This window comes from Lagenorhynchus albirostris, chromosome 10 (genome assembly GCF_949774975.1).
Source record: "Lagenorhynchus albirostris chromosome 10, mLagAlb1.1, whole genome shotgun sequence".
NCBI classification, from domain to species: domain Eukaryota; kingdom Metazoa; phylum Chordata; class Mammalia; order Artiodactyla; family Delphinidae; genus Lagenorhynchus; species Lagenorhynchus albirostris.
In genome coordinates, this window is record NC_083104.1 from 39,122,976 (window position 1) to 39,144,842 (window position 21,867).

The following is a 21,867-nucleotide window of genomic DNA, read 5'->3' on the forward strand; positions in this document are numbered from 1 at the left end:
GTCATGGTGCTGTAATGGGTCTTTGGGTGGCATCAGGTACCCTGCTCTTCTTAGGCATCTTTGTGGTGAGCTAGACACCTGCAGCTGTGGACTCAACACAGGGCTGGCGTGGCTACGGTTCTGCTTCTTAGTGCCTGTCTGTGGCACCACTGCACTGCAACTCCTGCTTAATGCCTGCTCCTGGCCTTGGCTGGGCTGGGCATCAGGCTGGGGCCAAAGTGCCATGGGGAGCCAAGACACAGGGCTGGCTCTGGATACTGATGTGGAGTGTGGCACTGGGCAGAACCTGGCATGTGGTCATCATGTGGGGCCCAGAAATGGACTCACTCATTAGTAGGATATAGTAACAAACAAGGATACACTATGGATACAGACTGCAGTCAGGATCCTGCCCAGTGCTTGAAGGTCCGGTAGTATCAGACAAGGCCTCTAAGAGCCTGAGTTCCCATCCCAAATTTGGGCATCTCCTCATCATGTCACCACCAGCAGCTCCAGTTCCATAAAGAAAACAGGTTGTATGTTCAGTTTCAGCCTAATGATTCTCAGCAGGTCCTGGAAGTCCAATGAGACTGGGGAGACCCCCAAGAACATCATCATGATTATTCTACCTCCTCTGTCCCACCCTATCCCAACTTCAATAAAATATCCTGTCAAACACCTGCATGTGGATTTCAAGGTCTAATCTGCTTGTGGTTTTCCTGACATATGCATGTGTTGGTAAGGGGGGTAAGTATGACAGGAGATTTTTTTGGCCACACCACGTGGCTTGTGGGATCTTAGTTCCCTGGCCAGGGATTGAACCCAGGCGCTCAGCAGTGAGAGCGCACAGTCCTAACCACTGGACAACCAGGGAATTCCCAGACAGGAGAGTTTAAACCAAATCATCACAGAACTTAAGAGAGGCCCTTCCTGGCCAGGTGTGTGTCCAGGTGGGTTCTCAAAAAGTGCCAGACTTTTGGGGCCCATCGATGGGCCATTTCAGACATTCTCTGTGCTCGAGTCTTGACAGAATTTCCCGGGCTTCATTTTGTTCAAATGTTTCCGTGACAACTCCAAAGCTTTGACGTCAGAAACGCGATAGGGACTCACATTTGTTCCCAAGAACAGAATTGGGATAGTCCCGAGGTTTCCAGGGCTGAAGGAGAAAAGTCGAAGAGCAAAGAGCCACGCCCATGTTTGCCTCCTGCCTGGATGCTGAACACCTTCCCTCCAGGTCCGCGGCAAATCATCCCTTAAAGTCCAGTCGCCACTACCCCTTCTAGTGACCTGGAGCACGAAGACGGAAGTGAAGCGCCTTGAAAAGCCGGAAAGGCCGCCCTCTGCCCTTTCAATGGCGCTGACAACCCTGGAGAGCCCCGCCCCCTCCAGCCAAGGAAGGACACCATTGGCTCTCCCTGACGGCGTCGCTCTCCTATTGGCCAGTGAGCTAATGCCAATGTACAGATTGGCCCCAAAGTTTTCTTTCGGTTTCCGGCGTCCCAGCAATGGCAGCTCTGGACCCTCTGTCGCTCTTCACCGGCCTCGGCCTGAGCGAACACAAGGCCCGCGAGACGCTCAAGAACACGGCTCTGAGCGCGCAGCTGCGCGAGGCGGCGACCCAGGTGCGAACCCAAGTCCCTGGTCCGGGCTGCCGATTGTTCCCCAACGCAGCGCCAGGCCGGGTCCTGACCCCAACCAACCTACCTTGTCTTGTTCAGGCTTTTCTTACTGGGCATGGGGCTTATCTCCTGACTCCTCTGACCTCAGGCGCAACAGACTCTGGGCTGCACCATCGACAAGGCTACCGGGACCCTGCTCTATGGCTTGGCCTCCCGACTCCGGGATCCGCGGCGTCTCTCTTTCCTCGTGAGCTACATAGCCAATAGGAAGATCCATACGGAGACCCAGCTGAGCGGTGAGACCCCTGCCTGTCCTGCCGCTTCCACCTCCAACTCTTCTTCTCAGCCAAGGTCCCTATCTACCCATTCTGCGAAGTCCCTCAGCGCCTCTCTGCATTATTAGTTGTGCATTCCCCTCTAAACCCAGGCACTGGCACTGAGGGATGGAGAGGGCCACCTCTGGTGAGACGGACTAGAGAATTGTAGGTCTGAGGGAGTTTCCCTCAGAGCACATGCTTCTTTCCTGTGACCTCAGGGCTTCTCTAGAGGTGCAAGACTTAATTATCCAGGAGGCCAAACTAATTGGGGTTTCATGGATCGGATTAGGGCTTTGTCTTCCTACTTCCTGGAGCTGAGATGCCACAAATTCATTGGCTCTCTTTTTTCAGCTGCCCTTGAGTATGTGCGGAGTCATCCCCTGGACCCCATCAACACCATGGTCTTTGAGCAGGAATGCGGCGTGGGCGTTGTGGTGACCCCAGAGCAGATTGAGGAGGCTGTGAGTCTTTCCCCAGGCATCGGTTGCCTCCTTAGTAATGAACCTGAAAAGGAGTGGCTCAGCTTTTCCAACCAGGAAGACCCAGGGTGAGGGTGTGGGTTCCTAGAGCATTTCTGAAGGACACTTTCCTGAACCACATGGTTTGGCTTTCTGTAGGTGGAGGCTGCCATAAATCGCCACCGACCCCAGCTCCTAGTAGAGCGTTACCATTTCAATATGGGGCTGCTGATGGGTGAGCAGGGCCTGGGGCAGGGGACTATGTTATTCTCTCTAGTCATGCCTTCTCTTCTGCATGGGTGAGAGGGAGGTGGGAAGAGGAATAGGAACACCTTAAAAGTGGTCTGGCTGTGGTTTTTGAGGTCAGCCAGGTTCTTTTCTTGGGAAGGAGGGTGGGCAACGTCCTGCTTTGCCTTTCTGCAGCTCCCTCTGCCCATATTTCTAGGAGAGGCTCGGGCTGCGCTCAAGTGGGCAGATGGCAAAATGATCAAGCACGAAGTAGACATGCAGGTGGGTGCCTCCTTGAGCTGAAGCAGGCAAAGACCCTGCCAGAGACAGTGTCTAGAGTCCACTGAGGGATAAATGGTGGTGGAAGGGGAAGAAAGCCTATTCCTATTCTGATGGTGGATAGTAGAGCTTGGGGTAGAGGGAGCAGCACCCGGTTGGACAGTGAAAGACTTGGGCCTCTGGGTTCTGCCTAAGTTGGGGTGAGTTGCTTTACTCTGAACCTCAGTTTCCTCATCTTGTAAATAAGGGTGATGTGGCCTTCATCTCAGTGTGCTGGCAGAGAATCACAAGAGGGTGATGGTTGAGGTAGATGGCATATCTGGGCCCACAATTCCTTTCTGTAAATGGCTGTTTTTGTTACCTGAGCCCAGGACCCTCAGGAAGGAAAAAGCATTTGAGGCCGCAGAACCATGTGAGGAGCAGAGGTGGGATGGGCTAGGTAGGTTTTTCAAGGTGGTGCCAGTAGACAGAACCAAGAAGCCCTTAGCTGGATGGGTGGGTTGGGTCAGTCATGGGCTCCTGTCCCAGCTCTGACTCTGGTCTCTGCTCAGGTCCTCCACCTCCTGGGTCCCAAGACGGAGACTGATCTGGAGAAGAAGCCCAAGGTGGGACTGAGCATGGTCTTGGGTCCTGGGAATGAGATGGGGTAGGGTGAAACTTCAGGCTGGAGAAGGGAGTATCTGACCCCAGTGATCCCGAGACGTTGACCCAACTTTTGAACTTCTCTCAGGTGGCAAAGGCTCGGCCAGAAGAAACAGACCGAAGAACAGCAAAGGATGTGGTGGAGAATGGTGAGAGGCTTGAGGCTCCTGTCACATTCAACTCCCTGATATCTGGGTTTTCCACCTGATGGGTCATTATAGCCCAGACTCCTCAGGCCGTTGGCTTAATCAACACTCTGTCTTCTGCTGCAAGACTGGAATTTCTGGTGTTTCCTTTACCCAGAAACTAGTCAGAGGAGGCCTGAGAAGTCTGGCTCTGTATCTCTTGTCTCTGGGGTTGGGGGAAGAGGGGACTGCTTGGTTCTACTCTGGTTCCAGGATATGGGTAGTATCGACAGGCACCTCCCTGAGCTGGATGTGGGAGCTGTATCCAGAGAATAAGTTTTCCTTGGTCTGTTCTCTGCAGGTGAGACTGTTGTTCAGACCCTGCCTCTGATGGAGCAGCTCCGAGGCGAGGCGCTTAAGTTCCACAAGCCTGGTGAGCAGGCAGGTTGAAACTCTGTGGAGGGCTGGATCTTTTTTTTTTTTTTTAATTTTATTGAAGTATAATTGATTTGTAATGTTGTGTTTAATTTCTGCTGTACAGCAAAGTGACTCAGTTATACATATATATATTTTTTTCCATTATGGTTTATCACAGGATACTGAATACAGTTCCCTGTGCTATACAGTAGGAACTTGTTGTTTATTCATCCTATATATGATAGTTTACATCTGCTAATCCCAAACTCCCAGTACTTTCCTCCCTTATCCCTCCTCCCCCCGTTGGCAACCACAAGTCTGTTCTTTATGTCAGTGAGTCTGTCTGTTTTGTAGATATGTTCATTTATGTCGTATTTTAGATTCCACCTATAAGTAATATCATATTGTATTTGTCTTTCTGACTTATTTCATTCTTTTTAATGGTTAAGTAATATTCCATTGTATATATGTTCCACATCTTCTTTATCCATTCATCTAACGGTGGACATTTAGGTGGTTTCCATGTCTTGGCTATTATAAATAGTGCTGCTGTGAACGTAGTGGTGCATGTATCTTTTTGAATTATAGTTTTGTCTGAGTATATGCCTGTTAGTGGGATTGCTAGATCATATGGAAACTCTATTTTTAGTTTTTTGAGGAAACTGCGTACTGTTTTCCGTATGGCTTCACCAATTTACATTCCCACCAACAGTGTAAGAGGGTTTTCTTTTCTTGTGGAGGGCTGGATCTTAATAGCAATTCTTGTAGTCAGGTCCCTGGGATAGGGAGCCCTGGGCTGCAGCCTGGTATCATCAGGCTTGTTCTGGCCCTGGCAGGTGAGAACTACAAGACCCCGGGCTATGTGACCACTCCACATACCATGGATCTACTGAAGCAGCACCTGGAGATCACTGGAGGACAGGTGTGTGGGAGTATTGCCAGGCTAGCTAGTGCCATCATCACTTGCCTGGGGCTGCCTCCATACTATCCCGCCTTAGCTATCACCATGGCCTCCCTGGGAAGGGTCATCCTTTAGTGTAGTCTGAGCTCTGACCTGATTCCTCTGCTCCCATTTCTCTTATCTCAGGTACGTACCCGGTTCCCACCAGAACCCAATGGAATCCTGCACATTGGACATGCCAAAGCCATCAACTTCAACTTTGGCTATGCCAAGGTGAGTGTGTCTGGGGACTTGGCAAGCAGCATAACTGCTTGCTGCTCCCATGACTAGGTACCAGAGAGGTATCCCTGCTTTTCCTGCTGCTCCCATAAAGTGTCCCAGAGCAGACAGAGGCCTTGGAGGGGATACCTAGGAATGTGTGATAGATACCTAGGAATCCACTCAATTGGGCTCATTGAGGAAAAACTCTTGGTGAGGCAGTGAGTTCACATTTGCGGAAATTCCCAGTGCAACCTCTTGGGCTTAGGAAGAGGCTATGCTGTGTCCCACGTTAGTATGCGATGCCTTGTTTATTAGGGCATTTAGATACAGGAAGGTGAGTGAAAGATATTTTCAATTCTGATGTGGGAGAGCTCTGAGAATGTCCCAGTTTGATGAGATGGATTGTAGGAACTGATGATGTGGGAGCTCACAGATACTGCAACTTTCCTAGGCCAACAATGGGATCTGTTTCCTGCGCTTTGATGACACCAACCCTGAGAAGGAGGAAGCAAAGTTCTTCACTGCCATCTGCGACATGGTGGCCTGGCTGGGTATGGATTGGGGAAGGCCTGGGCAGAACTGCTTATCAGTGGGCCTCTCCCTGGGCCATGGCCTGCCATTGGGTGTCCCTGATTGGTTGCTAATACCCATCTCATTCTGCCCCAGGTTACATACCTTACAAGGTGACATATGCCTCCAACTATTTTGACCAGCTGTATGTGTGGGCTGAGGAGCTCATCCGCAGGTGAGGCCAGAGCCATGATGTGGAGCCAGGCAGACTGACCAGGGCACATCCATGCTGGGCATTCACACCCATTCCTCATAGGGGTCAGGCCTATGTGTGCCACCAGCGAGGAGAGGAGCTCAAAGGCCACAACCCACTGCCCTCACCCTGGAGAGACCGTCCCACAGAGGAGTCCTTGCTACTCTTCGAGGTGGGGCTCTGGGGGTGCAATTGAGTCTAGGTGGGCCAAGATACTGAGAATGAGATGCCCTTGTGCTGAGTGGCAGCCTGAGCCCTTGCTTCCTCTCAGGCAATGCGCAAGGGCAAGTTTGCAGAGGGTGAGGCCACACTGCGGATGAAGCTGTTGATGGAGGATGGCAAGATGGACCCTGTGGCCTATCGAGTCAAGTATACACCGCACCACCGCACAGGGGACACTTGGTTGGTGTGAACTTGGGGTGGGGTTGCGGAGTTGTAGAGTGGCGGGTGGGCCATGGGTAGGGCAGAGTGGGGCCGAATGGTGGGGCCCACTGCCTATGCCCTGCAGGTGCATCTACCCCACCTATGACTACACACACTGCCTCTGTGACTCCATCGAGCATATCACCCACTCACTCTGCACCAAGGAATTCCAGGCCCGGTGAGGGAGCTGGGTCCGTGGGGAGGGGAGGGCCAGTGGGATTCCAGCAACCCTTCCTGCCGGTCTCTCCCTGGTTGGAGGTGGCCAGTCTTGACTCTGCCCTCCCACCCCAGACGCTCTTCCTACTTCTGGCTGTGCAATGCACTGGACGTCTATTGTCCTGTGCAGTGGGAGTATGGCCGCCTCAATCTGCACTATGCTGTTGTCTCTAAGAGGAAGATTCTCCAGCTTGTGGCAGCTGGCGCTGTGCGGTAGGTGTGTCTTTTTGGCTAATGAAGGTTGGTACTAGTAGCATATGCTGCCATAGGTTTTCTCACCACCACCTCGCCCACAGGGATTGGGACGACCCACGGCTCTTCACGCTCACAGCCTTACGTCGGAGGGGCTTCCCACCTGAGGCCATCAACAACTTCTGTGCTCGGGTATAGCCGAGTGGGCTGAGTGGGCAGGTGGGGGCTGAGCACTGTAGTATGTGGTTGTGGCTGTGACTGATGCTGTCCTTTCCTGCTAGGTGGGAGTGACAGTGGCACAGACCACAATGGAACCACATCTGCTAGAAGCCTGTGTGCGTGATGTGCTGAATGACACAGCCCCTCGGGCCATGGCTGTGCTGGAGCCATTACAGGTGGTCATCACCAATTTTCCTGCTGCCAAGGTAAGTCTCCTTCAGAGTGTGTGTGTGTGTGTGTGTGTGGGGGGGGTTGCACCTGGGTTTAGGTGTGGGAATCCCAGTGTCTAGTGTGACTCAGACACTTACCTCCTACTATAGTCCTTGGACATTCAGGTACCCAGCTTCCCAGCTGATGAGACCAAGGGCTTCCATCAGATTCCCTTTGGACCCATTGTCTTCATTGAAAGGACTGACTTCAAAGAGGTGAATGGGGGTGGTGAAGGGTCCTGTTTGTTCCTGGGCCCAGTCCTGAGGGCCCTTCATCTCTTCTATCAGTCCATCTGCTCCCTGCTTCAGTCAAACCAATCCTTGCCAGACGTAGGGGTGGGAGAAGCCTCTTGTACCTGCCCGACCCTTGAAGCCTCTTGTGTCCACCGCACTTCCTACCTCTAGGAGCCAGAGCCAGGCTATAAGCGCCTGGCATGGGGCCAGCCTGTGGGCCTGAGGCATACAGGCTACGTCATCGAGCTGCAGCATGTTGTCAAGGTGAGAGCCAGCTGCAGCCTTCCTACCACAGTGCCTGCTGGGGTGAGGATCTGGGTGCAGCTTGCAGTCCTGGTAGTGGTGTCCAAGTCTGATTGCAGGCCCCTTGACTTCCAGGGCCCCAGTGGCTGTGTGGAAAGCCTTGAGGTGACCTGCAGACGGGCAGATGCTGGAGAAAAGCCCAAGGCATTTATTCACTGGGTATCACAGCCTCTGACGTGTGAGATTCGCCTCTATGAGCGACTGTGAGTGAACAGAGCTGGTGTTGGGGCAGGTACAAGATGGGCATTGCTTGCTGTGGCTGCCCAGCTGGAGTCTGACCTTTACTCTGGCTGCAGATTTCAGCACAAGAACCCTGAGGATCCTGCTGAGGTGCCTGGTGGATTCTTAAGTGATTTGAACCCGGTAGGCTCATGGGGTATGGGGTGAGGGTGGTGGGCCTTTCTGGCTGGATGGCCACCTGAGTTCTCTGCCCACAGGCATCACTACAAGTGGTCGAGGCAGCATTAGTGGACTGTTCTGTGGCCCTGGCAAAGCCCTTTGACAAGTTCCAGTTTGAGCGGCTTGGTTACTTTTCTGTGGATCCAGACAGCCGCCAGGGACAGGTGCTTGAATTTACCTTTCCGCAACAATGATGGTGGTGGCTGCCATTCTCTGTGCCAAGCACTTTGCTGACATTTCCTTACTTAATTTTCACCACCTGAGGTGGGGTTCATGCTCTACTGATGAGGAAACAGGCTCAGAGGTTAAGTCCGTGCACAAAATTTTGTATGAACCCTTTCTTATTCCTCAAGGTAGGGGACAGGCATAGGGATTGTTATAATTCATATAAAATGGAGACCCAGAGCCATCCAGTCCTTTAGCCAAAGTCAAAAAGTTATTGGTAACTAGAGTTTCTTGGCCCTCAGCTCCTCTGGGATGAAGCGAGGGTTGGAGTGGGGTGTCTGGTGAGACCCACTTAGGCCTTCTGGCCTGGTTCTGGCTTGGTGGTCATTCCTCCCCCTCTGCCCTCCAGCTTGTCTTCAACCGGACCGTCACACTGAAGGAGGACCCAGGAAAAGTGTGAACTGGAAGTCCTGTGGACCTATCTCAACCTGCTGGAGGCGAGGGGTACCCAGACTCCATGTCAATAAAGAACAGCTAAATCCCCCTGGGGTCTGTGTTATCTCTCTGGTCTCCTAGCACCCAAGGGCCTTAGAGTCATGCTCAGGGAGGGGGAAGGTACGCTACACACAGAGCAGTACTGACAGCTTTGAAACCACTGGTGCACTTCTTGATGCTCGAGGGCTGAGGCCTGGGCCTGATTCGTTATCTTCTGCACCTGGTCTGAGGGAATGGTGGGTCCTGGGATGCTGCTCCACTGTTAGGAGCCTTGTGTCAGAGGGACCTGGAAGGTTTGTGTCTGCCTGCATGCCTAGGCAGATGGAGAGGCCTAGCTACTAGTAGTCATTAAAAAATAATTATTGAGTACCTACTATGTGCCAGGCACAGTGAGATGAGGAAGACCTGTGTGGTGGCCTTCTAAGTCCACCACCTAGTTGGGGAGACAGAGGGCGACCAGGTATTGTTCAGATGTATCCTTGGGGCCTGTGTGAGGCTGGAGGAGGTTTCTGACCCAGCCTGGGCCTCTGAAGACTACTCTTAGAAGTCACTCCTGAGGGGAACCCCAAAGGACTAGGAGTTTGCCAGGGAAGGATGAACAAGTGCAAAGCTCCAGAGGCCTTTTTAAGAAACAGTATGATAGTCTATGCTCCTCTGGGGCAGTGTGGGCTACTGGTGAAGCCGGCGTGTGCCTGCAGCTTTAACACCCTCCACATTTTCCCTGTATACAAACACCAGGCTACCCGAGGCCCGCTTTAAGGTGGACTGGACTGCGGAAGGCTGAATTAGGATGACAGCAGGTAGAGGGTGAGGGGTTGGTCCCAGATGCTAGGGACTCCTGGAGGAGAGTGACCCGGGGCTTCCCAGGTGGGGTGCGGCTGGAGGCGCCAGGCCTAGGTCAGAGGCTGTGGGGGCCACCTTAAGTAAGAGGCTGGTCTCCGCACCGCGTGAGGCTGCGAGAAGGAGGCCCCGGCAGGCGGCAGAAGGGTCCTGAGAGTAAGCTTCAAGCCCAGGCCTGCCCAGGCTCCAGGGCTAGGCCGATCTCCGGCCCTGGCTCCGCCCCACATGGAGGGGCGTCTGAGGGCGGTACGCTCCGCCCTACACCCCGGGCTCCTGCCGCTACTGCAGCCCTAGGCTCGGCCTCTCTCCTCTGCAGAAGCGTTCCCTTTAAGTCTGGCCAGGAGGCAGCCTTAGTTCTCGCGGGATTCGACGCTCCAATCATCGCGAGAAAGGCTTTCGGCACTCATTGGCTGTGAGGGTTGAATGTAAGATGGCGCCCAGGGAGCTGTGAGGGGAAAATCCTGTCGGTCTTGGAGCGGCGACGGCAGAACCGGGGCCCCGAGCGGTGCGGCGGGGCCGGCGGGTAGAACGGCGGCGGCGGCGGCGGCGGCGGCGGCGACGTCGCCGGGTGAGGGCTCCAGTGGGGGCAGGGATATGGCGGGGTTGCGGGCCTGAGACAGCGGGCCCACCCCACACAACGGCGGGCGGGGGCGGGCGGGCCGCTGCCGCTGGGCCCTGGAGACCTCGGGGCGGCTCCGGAGCCGAGAAGGACCCAGGGCTCGCACGCCCCCGCCCCCTGGGTGGGGGAGGGGCGGTTTGGGGATTCGGGTGGGCACGGCGCGCGAATGCGCGCTGGTGGGCGCGCGCGGCCGGGGCTGTTTATATGCTCGGGGGCGCGCGCGCTGTGCGGCCCTCCCGGTGCTCGTGGCCGCTGACGTGCGCGTTCCCGACCCGGATATCTCGGCTCCTGGAGTTGCAGCCCGTCGGCCAGAGCGGCTTTCTGGGACGCGCGCCCCAAAGTCGGGGGTCGCGGGCAGGCGCGCGGCCTGCTGTTGGGTGGCGGCACCGCTGCGCGGGCGCTCAGGACACCCCTGCTGCGGGGAGGGACGGCGGGCGGGCAGCTTGCAGTTTGGAGAAGGTTGTGGGTTGGACCCTTCCTGCTCAGGTGACGTCCCCGGACCAACGGGGCCTAGGCCTGAGGAGAAACCAACCTGCTTTGCGGTCTGGCTTGCGGCCCCGCTCCTCTGCGAAGTGGGCGAGATTGCTGGCTCTCTAAGAATGAGGTGTCCCGAGGCCCATGTGCAGGGTGGGTGCTTGAGAGGGTGCTACCCTGATTCTGAAACCGAGCTCTGTTCGTCTGTGAGGGCAGCGAACCCCTTCGACTTCCTCACCTTGTTTTGATGCTTTGTGCTGGAGAGGGAAGGCAAATCCTAAAAGGCCCTTCAGTGGTATTTGTTTTCTTGTCATTAGAAAGTAATTCTTCATTAAAGCGCAGTTCTTAGACGTCACCTCTGTGCGCTCCGTAAGGGGATCCACGTCTGTGGACGCTGTGAAACTACCCAAGCTGTAAATTGCCACTTTAAATCCTGAAATGCAGCCTTTTCCTCTGTTTGGTTGGGAGGGGCTTACTTGTACTCTGTTAGGTTAAAGGGCCCGCTATTGCTCAGCCAAAAAGTTGCTCAGAACGAAATTGAACAATCTGATAATCAGTGCTTTGCCTTCTTTTGTAAGTCCGAAGATCCCCAGCAGATCTGAAATCTGCCTGCAAAAGTCACTTTTGATACAGGATTTCAATCCTTTTCAGCTTTTTTATTTTTTTAAATCCCAGCACTGTGTTCTGGTGCCAGGGGAGTTCTAGATTTGTCCAGAGAAATAGGTACTTCTTTTTTCTAAGACAAAATATGTGCTAGTTTATGTTTTATAGTCTTGCTTCATTAAATTTAAGGAAAAAGAAACTAAGTGGAACTAAAATTAGCAATTAAATTTGAAAATGGTGGGGGTAGAAAACTACTTAAAAATACTATATTATTAGAAAACTCCTAATATACTGTTATTATTTTAAGAACAAGCTTAAAATTTAAAAAGAGGCTGAGGATGGAAGGAACTTCTTTGTTCTGCCTTCTTTAGAATGTTACAGGTCTTAAGAACTCAGGACAAGCACCAGAAATGCGTGCAACATGGTGACTGGTGAGTTAGAATTATTCATATGCTGGAAATATGTGTGCAGTTTTTTTCCTGGTAATATTGAAACGTTAGAAATCCTGCCAGTCATTCTGGGTGCTGTCTGCCAGAAATTAGTAGGTGCTGGAAAATTGAATATGTGGGAGAACTGCATCTTTGAAGCCAGCCAGTTTGCTGCTTGAACAGTTCTTTTAAAATGTAAGTCAGTGCAACTTTCAGGTTTTAGCATGACAAGGCATCAGCTTTTCTAAGGATCCAAATGGTTCAAAGACAAACAGTCAAGTTTATCTAGGATACACTTAAAATATTAATACACCATTTAGGCCTGCTTTTTCTGGAATTTTTAATCGTTACGTTTGAGGTCTGCCTTTTACATTGGTGTCTGTAGATAATATTTTTTCATAAGCTCATTAAGATTTCCCTGTTAAAAGATGTCCTGCTTCCAGTCCTCTGTGATGAATAATTTGTGTACCTCTCCATGAATCTCTGCCTTTCCACAACCCCTTTCCACTTATGTTGCCATTTTAAAGGAAAGATCAAATTGTGGTTGAAGTTTTATGTAAATCTGAATTGCTCCAAAAGGTAACCAAAGTTAGGGGCTCTGGGTGTGGCTATCCTCCATCATGACAGCTTCAGAATCAGGGATTTCTTTCTTCAAGCTTGCGTGCCTTCTTTTAATTTAATCAAGTACAAGTTTGTCTTTGATATGCCATGCTTCTTGCTTGTGTACTTTTTATTTTAATTTAATTTAATTAATTAATTTATTTTTTTATTAATTAATTTATTTTTGGCTGCGTTGCGTCTTTGTTGCTGTGGGCGGGCTTTCTCTAGTTGCGACGAGTGGGGGCTACTCTTTGTTGCGGTGCGCGGGCTTCTCATTTTAGTGTCTTCTCTTGTTGCGGAGCACGGGCTCTAGGCGTGTGGGCTTCAGTAGTTGTGGTTCGTGGGCTCTAGAGCGCAGGCTCAGTAGTTGTGGCGCACAGGCTTAGTTGCTCCGTGACATGTGGGAATCTTCCTGGATCAGGGCTCAAACCTGTGTCCCCTGCATTGGCAGGCGGATTCTTAACCACTGCGCCACCAGGGAAGCCCGCTAGTGTACTTTTTAAATGACCACCGTTTATCTGTAATGGTCTTTTATTCCTCAGCCTCAGAATGAAGTGTTATATGAACACCTGTTCTTTTCAATTTCTTTGTAGGTAGTTGCCCTGCATTTTGTTCCAGAGGTTTTGAGTCCTTTCCAGGCTTCACTTAAATGCTCCACTAGTTTTTTCCTAATTGTCACATTGGATTGTGATTTCTAATTGTAGCTGCATGAAGAAATGATAGATTAACCCCTTGCTTTGCTGAAAAGGGGAAAAGAGTGGTCCTTTGTTGTCACACTTTAGGCTAGGGCAAAACTGTAGGTAGAGCTGGTGGAGTGTGTCAGAAAGCTCTTTTTTGCATGTGCGTTTGAAATATTTATCTATACATATTAATTCAGTAGCTCTGTATACAATTTAATGAAAAATTATAAAGTGAACCACTGTGTAACTAGCACCTCTTCAAGAAATAGAACAATGCCAGCACTTCTGAACACTTCATGGGTCCCTTCCTGGTTACAGCTTCTCATTCCCTAGAGACAATGACTATTCTGAATTCTGTGATAATCATGTTCTTTGTTTTTCTTATTACTACCTTCGTATCCCTCAACAACCTAGTTTTATTTAATTTTGGATTTTATATAAATGGAGTCATGCTGTTTTGTATCTTATTCTAGCATTGTGCTTGTGACATTCATCCACGTTGTGTGCAGCTGTAGTTCATTCATTCCAATTTCTGTATAGTAGTCTGGTGTTTGAACAAACCATAATTTATTCACTATTATTGATAGACATCTAGATTCCTTCCAGTTTGGGGCTATTAACAATGCTACTATGAACATTCTTGGTTAAGTACGTTTGTATAGGTGTGTGTCATGTACATATAGGGATAGAATTTGCTGGGTCATATGGAATGGACGTTTTCAAACTTCACTAGATAATGCAAACAGTTGTGCCAGGTTACAGCTCATCAGTTATTGATAGGAATATGAGTTTAAGTTTCTGGTTGAAAGTGTATTGTCCAGAAATAGAACCATGGTGAAGATGCCCCTATATCAGGGACTTCTCTGTCTAGTGAAGGCATGGGGCAGATGGATGTCCTAATGGGATAATTTCTATCACAAACCGTGTGGTGGGTTAGTATCTTTAAGAATAGAACTGTTTTCTCCCCATCTGCTTCTTTGAAATGACTCCTTATGTTAATTAGGACAAATGTGACTGTGACTCCTTAAAATGGAAATTGATGTTTTTTTCATGTGAATGTGTTCTTCAAACCAGAACTAAGCTATGAGGAACCATTGCTAGTAGATGTGAGCCTTAAGAGGGTCCCAAGAGCTTGACCATTGGGTAAACAGGAAGAGGTAGGGCTCTGAGGCAGCTCCGAATGGCTTCTCTTAGTTCATCACATATTCAAGACCCACCCTGCAGAGTTGCATGGGGGCCGGGAAGAGGTAGCAGATTCGAGGGGACCCAAGAAGGGATGACTCCCCTGAGTACTTAGGCCTTCCCTTAGTACTGAAATAGGAAAAAATTAGCAAACAGAAATGTAATAGATTGTTGTTTTGGAGTAACCTTTTCCTCTTGTGTACTAGAGATAAAATAATTAGAATAATGATAACTTTGGTATACTGAGGGCCTGCTCTTTGTCAGGCACTGTGCTAAGCTCCAGTAGAAGGAAGTACAGGCGAAATAACCAGTAAAAATGTGTGCGGTTGTAGTGAAAATTTCCTAGGTCTGTTGGTGGGGGGGTTGGTTTGTCTATTGTTTTGCAAAGCAGCTATGCTTGAAGTATTCAGAAACAAATGCTTGGCTACAGACTCCACCCCAAAGAGCCCCAGAGTGTTTTCCCCTCCATTTCTGATTCCTGGAAATTGGGAGTACTCAACTATCCCTCCAGCTTCATGTTTTTGAGAAGTATTTTAGTTCATCAGTTTACTTAATGCTCCTCACTGAGTCTTTGACTTGGGGCTAATTAAGAATCTTCTTTGTTTGGGGGTTATAGAGTGTAGTTTCATTAAGTTTATCCATTTTTCTTTCTCTGTTACCAAGGCTCAGCCTTATCTATCTGGTGACATCTTGAATTTAACAGCCTTCATTATTATGCAAGCTTCTGTTGCTTGATGGTTTTGTCTTTCAGAATTTCAGATTTTGAGGGAAAAATCAAACTATGGACAACCTGAATTGTTTGTGTGTCTGTTACTGACTGTTATTGTGGTATAACCACTATGCAAAAAGGATTACTTTTTAACTCTCTTTTTGGTTTAATACAAATTGCAGAAAATACAGGAGTGTATTAAACAGGAAGAAATTTAAGTCCTCTGTTATTCCATACTACCCAGGCATAACTGCTGTTATGCCAGTTTTTCTTCTTGGGTACATAATTAAACCATACTGGGATATATAAATACAATTGTATTGGCCTCCCCTTTCCCACGTAATGTGTCTTCTGTGTCACTAATTTTTTTTTATTTTAAAACCAAACGTTTTGTTGGGGGAAGGTGGATCTTCTAGGTATTAACATGCTTTTTTTTTTTTTTAAGTTACTGTATTACAGAAGGATCTGTGGAATCACAGAAAAAGCTGGGAAGCAGACCTTCTTTATATGAATTTGATATACAATCAGTGGCATTTTAAATCAACGGGCAAAGAAATTTCAGTAATTCAGTAAATGATACAGGGTTGTTGGGTCTTTGGAAATAAAATTAGGCTTTTACCTCACACTATGCAAAATAAATTCTAAATGGATCATAGTATAAATAATTACATTGTAAATTTAAAAATTGTAAGTGAATGAGTTTATGGTAAAGGCAGACTTTTTCTGAGCATAAAAGCAAAGGAAGAACCTATCACCACTATTGAGAATATGTTTAATTTTTCTCAGTGTTGTCTTTTACTCACTGACTGGTCTCACATATTTAAATGTATGTCTGAAGCTTCCCGCCCCCCTCCGGCAGCACTTTTGTGTCAGGTCAAATGCTGACTTAGTGTGCTTTCATTATTGGGATGTGTCAGTCTGGTAGATACTGCCAAGTGAGCAGGTTAAAAGAACAAGAAATGAAGCCTTGTGTATAAATGAGCAGATTGGAATATTCTTTCAAATTGGCCTTTTCCATTATATATTTTTTAAGTTCTCCATTGAATTCATTATTTGTTAATATTTAGCTTCCTCTGATTTAGTGGTTCTCAGATGATTCTGTGGACTTGTACAGTCAGTGAAGAACCTCTTGGGGGCTTAGTGAAAGGAAAAAGCAATGGGAATTGGGTAGTAGTAGCTTCTGCTTAGAGCCAACAGTAGACTGTAAGGTTGGAGCACTGCAGAAGGTTTTATAACTTTGGAGTCTCAACTACTTAAAATACATGGCTAGCTATAAACCAAAAGGTGATTTTGTCATAGGATATTTCAAATATTTTCATAAGAACAGAGGAGAATATAGTGAACCTGTGTATGAACCTTTATTAATGTTTTCTAAGTTTTATAGAATTTTCCCTACTTAAAGGTGTGTGGTCTTTTCTTTTTTTGATGAAAACTTAAAGAATGAACTTTGGGGCTTTATAGCAGATACTTTTCTAAGCTTTTATTCCATTCTTTCTGAGAACTGAATATCCATCCTATTTGCCATTCTGCTCAGGAAATAAATTTATATTTGGACTATTCTTGTAGTGACTGTTTTGAATGTAGTATTCTAGAAGTACTGACAGTTAGGATTTATTTGGAGCAGAATTGTTTTTATCATCTTTGGAACCTTGATTTTTTAAAGATTATTTTTCTTTTTGGCTGCGCCAGGTCTTAGTTGCAGCACGCGGACTCTTAGTTGTTTAGTTGCGGCATGCGTGTGTGATCTAGTTCCCCGACGACCCCTGGTCGATCACCGGCCCCCTGCATTGGGAGCGCGGAGTCTTACCCACTGGACTTACCAGGGAAGTCCTGGAACCTTGATTTAAAAAAAAAAAAAAAAAAGTTCTGAGTTTGATTTGGTATGAAATGCTGTGTTGTTAAAACTAAAAGATTGATTAAACAGAAGCTATACTCACTTAGCTAAATGCTTGCCAAAAATAGAGGGCATGGAACTTTAATTTCCTTATCTTACATGGTGGGAAGTCCAGAGATACTATAAAATTAGTGTGCCTACAACTAGAGGTTTAAAGCTATGAAACTGATCATGACAAAAATTAAAATACGATTGGCAGGGGTTAATGAGAGGAAGGTGATTTAAATGCCCTAACACCTTTCCTAGAGGACAGACCAATATTTAAAATTGGTAGATCAGAAAGAGAAAAACAAATACTGTATGCTAACACATATATATGGAATCTAAAAAAAAAAGAAAAAAAAATGGTCAGAAGAACCTAGGGGTAAGACGGGAATAAAGGTGCAGACAGACCTACTAGAGAATGGACTTGAGGATACGGGGAGGGGGAAGGGTAAGCTGGGACAAAGTGAGAGAGTGGCATGGACAACATATATACACTACCAAACGTAAAATAGATAGCTAGTGGGAAGCAGCCGCTTAGCACAGGGAGGATTAGCTAGGTGCTTTGTGACCACCTAGAGGGATGGGATAGGGAGGGTGAGAGGGAGGGAGACGCAAGAGGGAAGAGATATGGGAGCATATGTATATGTATAGCTGATTCACTTTGTTATAAAGCAGAAACTAACACACCATTGTAAAGCAATTATACTCCAATAAAGATGTTTAAAAAAAATAAAAGTAGTACTTAAAACTGGGAGTTAGTTAATTCAGGGAAGCATAAACAGTTACTTTGAAATATTTAGGTAGATTTTTAAAAGTCAATTAAATTGTGTTTTTTCTGTTAGAACATATGAAACCTTTTAATAGAGGAGGATTTTCCCTCTTTATGGTTCACTTACGTTCTTAATTTGGAGAAAGTGGTTTAAAATTTTAGAGAGGAATTTTAAACATTTAATTTAAACATTAACATTCTGAACTGTGCTATAAGAAAAAAGTGAGAGTTGTCTTGCAGTCTTTCACAATTTTTGGCCACTTATAAAACCCCCTCCTTCCTTAAAAAAAAAAAAAAAGAACCAGAGGTCACAGCATACTTAGGTGTTTTGTTTTGTTAATTAATTAATTTATTTATTTTTGGTTGTGTTGGGTCTTTGTTGCTGTGCGCGGGCTTTCTCTAGTTGCAGTGAGCGGGGGCTACTCTTCGTTGCGGTGCGTGGGCTTCTCTTCGTTGCGGTGCGTGGGCTTCTCATTGTCGTGTCTTGTCTTGTTGTGGAGCATGGGCTCTAGGTGCGTAGGTTTCAGTAGTTGTGACACGTGGGCTCAGTAGTTGTGGCTTGCGGGCTCTAGAGCTCAGGCTCAGTAGTTGTGGCGCACGGGCTTAGTTGCTCCACGGCATGTGGGATCTTCCCGGGCCAGGGCTCGAAACTGTGTCCCTTGCACTGGCAGGCAGATCCTTAACCACTGCGCCACCAGGGAAGCCCCTACTTAGCTGTTTTTACTTTTCATTTTATACCTTGCTCTATTATTTGAACAGTTTTTCTAAGAAAGTAGATGTGTTACTTTTACCCTCCCCACCAAAAAAAACAAAGACGACCACTCCCCCCCAAAAAAAACTAGGTGGAATTCTACACTGAAGACCGAAGAAAGCTTGTTTCTAGGAAGAAAAATTGGTATAATTCTGCTTTGTACTTAATATCAGACTTCAGATGAGGCTTAAGCCTCCTTGATTACTGAAACTTAAAAGAGTGAAGGGAAATAAGGTCACTAGGAAGATTCTGTGGACTGCCTTTACCGAGCAATATTTGTGTGAAGGTTTTCTGGTTCTGTAAACTTAACTTGCAGTGTTTCTTTGTATTTGTGCTTGGTCATATTTATCTTCTCCCAGATTTGAAGCAGAAAAAGTTTTTTGGTTTTTTTTTTGCATGATTTGCATGATTCTCTATACTTTTTAAAAAATTGCTTTGATACAGTAGCTACGATTCTAGCACAGACAAAATTCAAGCAATCTCTAAGTATTTTACATGAATGCAACTAATTATTGAAGAAAATTAATTTGGGGAAGTGTAAATTTCAGGTGCCCTCGGCTCTTCTTCTATAATGGAGGTGAAAAACTGAAATATGTGCCAACGTGGTAGAGAACTGGTTAATGGTTGTTCACACAATCTCTCCTTTGTCCCTTATGAGCAAAAGGGTGCATGTAATTGGATATTAGAATCACATATTGTGAACTTTGTATTATTAGTGGGTCTATATTATGAGAGATGCTTCCTTAAGAGGGAAATTTCAATTGTGATGCTGTTATCAGAGGGAAGCTTTGACACATTCTGTGCCAGTGTGGTTAGTGACTGTTTGTTGGTCACCTATGCTGGAGTGGCCTGCTCTGAGTATGAAGTGCTTGTCCTTGATGCTCCTCCTACTCTATGTGCCATGGATATCATTGATAGCTTAATCTTGAAGTCTCATAGAAGGCCTTCTAATTTTCTGTCCTGAGAAAGATAACTGAGAGCCTCTGCAACGGAGAGAAGGGAGAACTGGGCAAGGGAGATGGTTAGAAGAGAGGTGACAGAGGGACAAACAAGTGTTAAATTTCCAAAGACAAGAGGCCATCAGCAGCAGCTTCACCTTGCACTCACTCCCCTGACCTGTACTTGCCTTTCTCTGTACTCTCTTGGTGCTTGGGGGTTTCCTAAGAGGTGGAGGCTTTCCCGAGAGTAGTGGTCTAGGCATTTTAGACAGGATAAGGTATATGTAGTATTCTTTATTTATGGAGAAATATATTTACAGTATATTATGGGCATCATAATAAAAGGTTTATTGCTGGGTCTATTCTCTTTGAAAGTACCTGAATATAATTTGTATACTATACTTAAACAGCCTGCCACAGAAATATTGCCGGTGTCAGTAAATTAATAGCAGTAAGGTTCATATTTTTCCTTTAGTCTCTTGCCCTGGATATATAGGGCTTCCCCCCCCCCCAGGGTATAGATTAACTATTTACGAGGGAAAAGCATAACATTTTATGGTTGTAAGTTATAGATGTTACAGGAACAGAGTCATAATCCTTTTTGTTCCACATTGAATTCCAAGTGCAGCAGATATATACAAAGTATCTACATGTATCAGCCATTCAGAGAGGACCAGGACACAGTCCTGTCTACTAGAATTTAGAGCCAGGTGGAAGATATATGATTACACACACACCTTATATCTGTTAACAGAAGACAACATCTGGGCAGTGAAAGAGAGACTGATATTTCTATTTCTAGTCAGATGGCTCAAGGAAACAAATCACTTTTCTAGACATTTGAGATTGACTGAGAGTCTTTTTTTGGCAAAGAGTTTCACTTGGTTTGTGTTACTTTCATATCCTGCCATTGCTTTTGTCCTGGAGGTGGTACTGGTCAAGAGAGTATGGTATGAAAGCAGCAGTGACAGGGCACTCAGCAGTTCATGGATAGATCGCATGGTTGTCTCCCAGGTGATTGAGAGCTACTATCCACCCTTGCAGATTAATTCTTTTTTTTTTAAGTTTTTATTTTATTTATCTTTTTTCGGCCGCGTTGCGTCTTCATTGCTGCACGTGGGCTTTCTCTAGTTACAGGGGCTATTCTTTGTTGCGGTGCGCGGGCTTCTCATTGCGATGGCTTCTCTTGTTGCAGAGCACGGGCTCTAGGCACAGGGGCTTCAGTAGTTGCAGCACGTGGGCTCAGTAGTTGTAGCTCTCAGGCTCTAGAGCACAGGCTCAGTAGTTGTGGCGCATGGGCTTATTTGCTCTAAGGCATGTGGGATCTTCCCGGACCAGGGCTCGAACCCCTGTCCCCTGCATTAGCAGGAGGATCCTTAACCACTGCGCCACCAGGGAAGTCCCCAGATTAATTCTTAAGGTAAATACCCTGACGAAAAACTTGCAGAATTGATTTTTGAAGTGACCTAGTTATTTAAGGTACTATTCAATTTTCTCCCCCCACTTACCTTTAATAGAATTAGTTAATAATTATGTGGCACTGTATATATGTCAGGTACTTTTCTAAGTGCTTTACATATATTTAATTCTCAAGTCAACTTTTCGACGTAAATGCTCTTTTAATTCCTATTTTATAGACAAAACTAAAGTTAACTGACTTGTCCAGGGTAACACAGCAAAGGAGAGTTCCAGCTGGGTTTTTTTTTTAAATAAATTTATTTTATTTATTTTTATTTTTGGCTGCGTTGGGTCTTTGTTGCTGCGTGCCGGCTTTCTCTAGTTGCAGCAAGTGAGGGCTACTCTTTGTTGTGGTGCGCGGGCTTCTCATTCCGGTGGCTTCCCTTGTTGCAGAGCACATGCTCCAGGCGCGCGGGCCTCAGTAGTTGTGGCACGTGGGCTTCAGTAGTTGTGGCTCACGGGCTCTAGAGTGCAGGCTCAGCAGCTGTGGTGCACGGGTTTAGTTGCTCCGTGGCATGTGGGATCTTCCCAGACCAGGGCTCGAACCTGTGTCTCCTGCATTGGCAGGCAGATTCTTAACCTCTGTGCCACCAGGGAAGCCCTCGAGCTGGGTTTTAAACCCAGGAAGCCTGGCTCCAAAATCCATGCTTTTAACCAGTAAGCTATGCAGCAAAAGAATGTGAGCAGTATATATAGCAAATGGGATTTTTGGTGTTTCTGGTTGGAAATGAACACATCCCTTGTCTCCAGGATCTTGCCACAGCTAGGTGGCATACGTGTCCCTTCACTGTAAAACATAGTTGGCGGTGGAAATAGAACATGTTGGTAGGAATCCTGGCTCCTACCTTCCTTGGTAGTCCTCTCTGATGGTCACAGAGCAGTGTTGCATGTGACTTTTATTGTCCAGTGCTTGGCTCTGCAGAGAAGATGGGATTGGCCTAGTGCTGGGTGGAGAGTGTATTTGCAGCTCGTTTCATCCATTACTGTGACACATGCTTTTGTTTTTTGTTTTCAGTGTGATAGTTTGATTTAAGAAATGTTTGTGGAAACAATTTTCAGATGCCATTAACTGAAAAAAAATAAGGTTATTTAA

The 21,867-nt window shown here is 47.1% G+C and overlaps 2 protein-coding genes across 5 annotated transcripts in view; both read left to right on the forward strand.

The window, feature by feature from the left end:
* The first annotated feature begins 1,463 nt into the window (after positions 1-1,463).
* On the forward strand, positions 1,464-8,892 carry QARS1 (glutaminyl-tRNA synthetase 1). Of its 2 annotated transcripts, none has more exons than XM_060161929.1 (24): positions 1,464-1,601; positions 1,747-1,894; positions 2,267-2,376; positions 2,533-2,608; positions 2,819-2,883; positions 3,432-3,485; positions 3,611-3,671; positions 4,009-4,080; positions 4,901-4,986; positions 5,152-5,238; positions 5,678-5,777; positions 5,893-5,971; positions 6,053-6,161; positions 6,261-6,391; positions 6,498-6,590; positions 6,704-6,841; positions 6,925-7,012; positions 7,102-7,245; positions 7,360-7,464; positions 7,654-7,746; positions 7,861-7,988; positions 8,082-8,148; positions 8,223-8,348; positions 8,759-8,892. In XM_060161929.1, exons 1-24 carry the CDS (start codon positions 1,485-1,487, stop codon positions 8,807-8,809), a joined length of 2,328 nt encoding a protein of 775 aa, XP_060017912.1. In that variant the 5' UTR covers positions 1,464-1,484; the 3' UTR covers positions 8,810-8,892. The 2 variants fall into 2 exon arrangements, with proteins under 2 accessions (XP_060017912.1, XP_060017911.1); XM_060161928.1 differs by having other exon boundaries at positions 1,471-1,601; positions 1,698-1,894.
* A 1,216-nt stretch (positions 8,893-10,108) lies between these two features.
* The window catches only part of QRICH1 (glutamine rich 1), a 54,532-nt gene continuing 42,773 nt past the window's right edge, over positions 10,109-21,867 (forward strand). For 2 of the 3 annotated variants that reach the window (XM_060161932.1, XM_060161934.1), the window contains exon 1: positions 10,109-10,252. The gene's annotated coding sequence lies outside the window, so the exon portion shown is untranslated. Of the gene's footprint in view, positions 10,253-10,721; positions 10,931-21,867 lie in introns of those variants that run through there. The other variant, XM_060161933.1, reaches the window with a different exon arrangement.

Bases quoted from the DNA above. Each gene is read 5' to 3' on its own strand.
- QARS1 (XM_060161929.1), top strand. From the start codon at position 1,485: ATGGCAGCTCTGGACCCTCTGTCGCTCTTCACCGGCCTCGGCCTGAGC. The intron at 2,609-2,818 runs GTGAGCAGGGCC...CCATATTTCTAG, and splicing joins CAATATGGGGCTGCTGATGG to GAGAGGCTCGGGCTGCGCTC. The intron at 7,465-7,653 runs GTGAATGGGGGT...TCCTACCTCTAG, and splicing joins AAAGGACTGACTTCAAAGAG to GAGCCAGAGCCAGGCTATAA.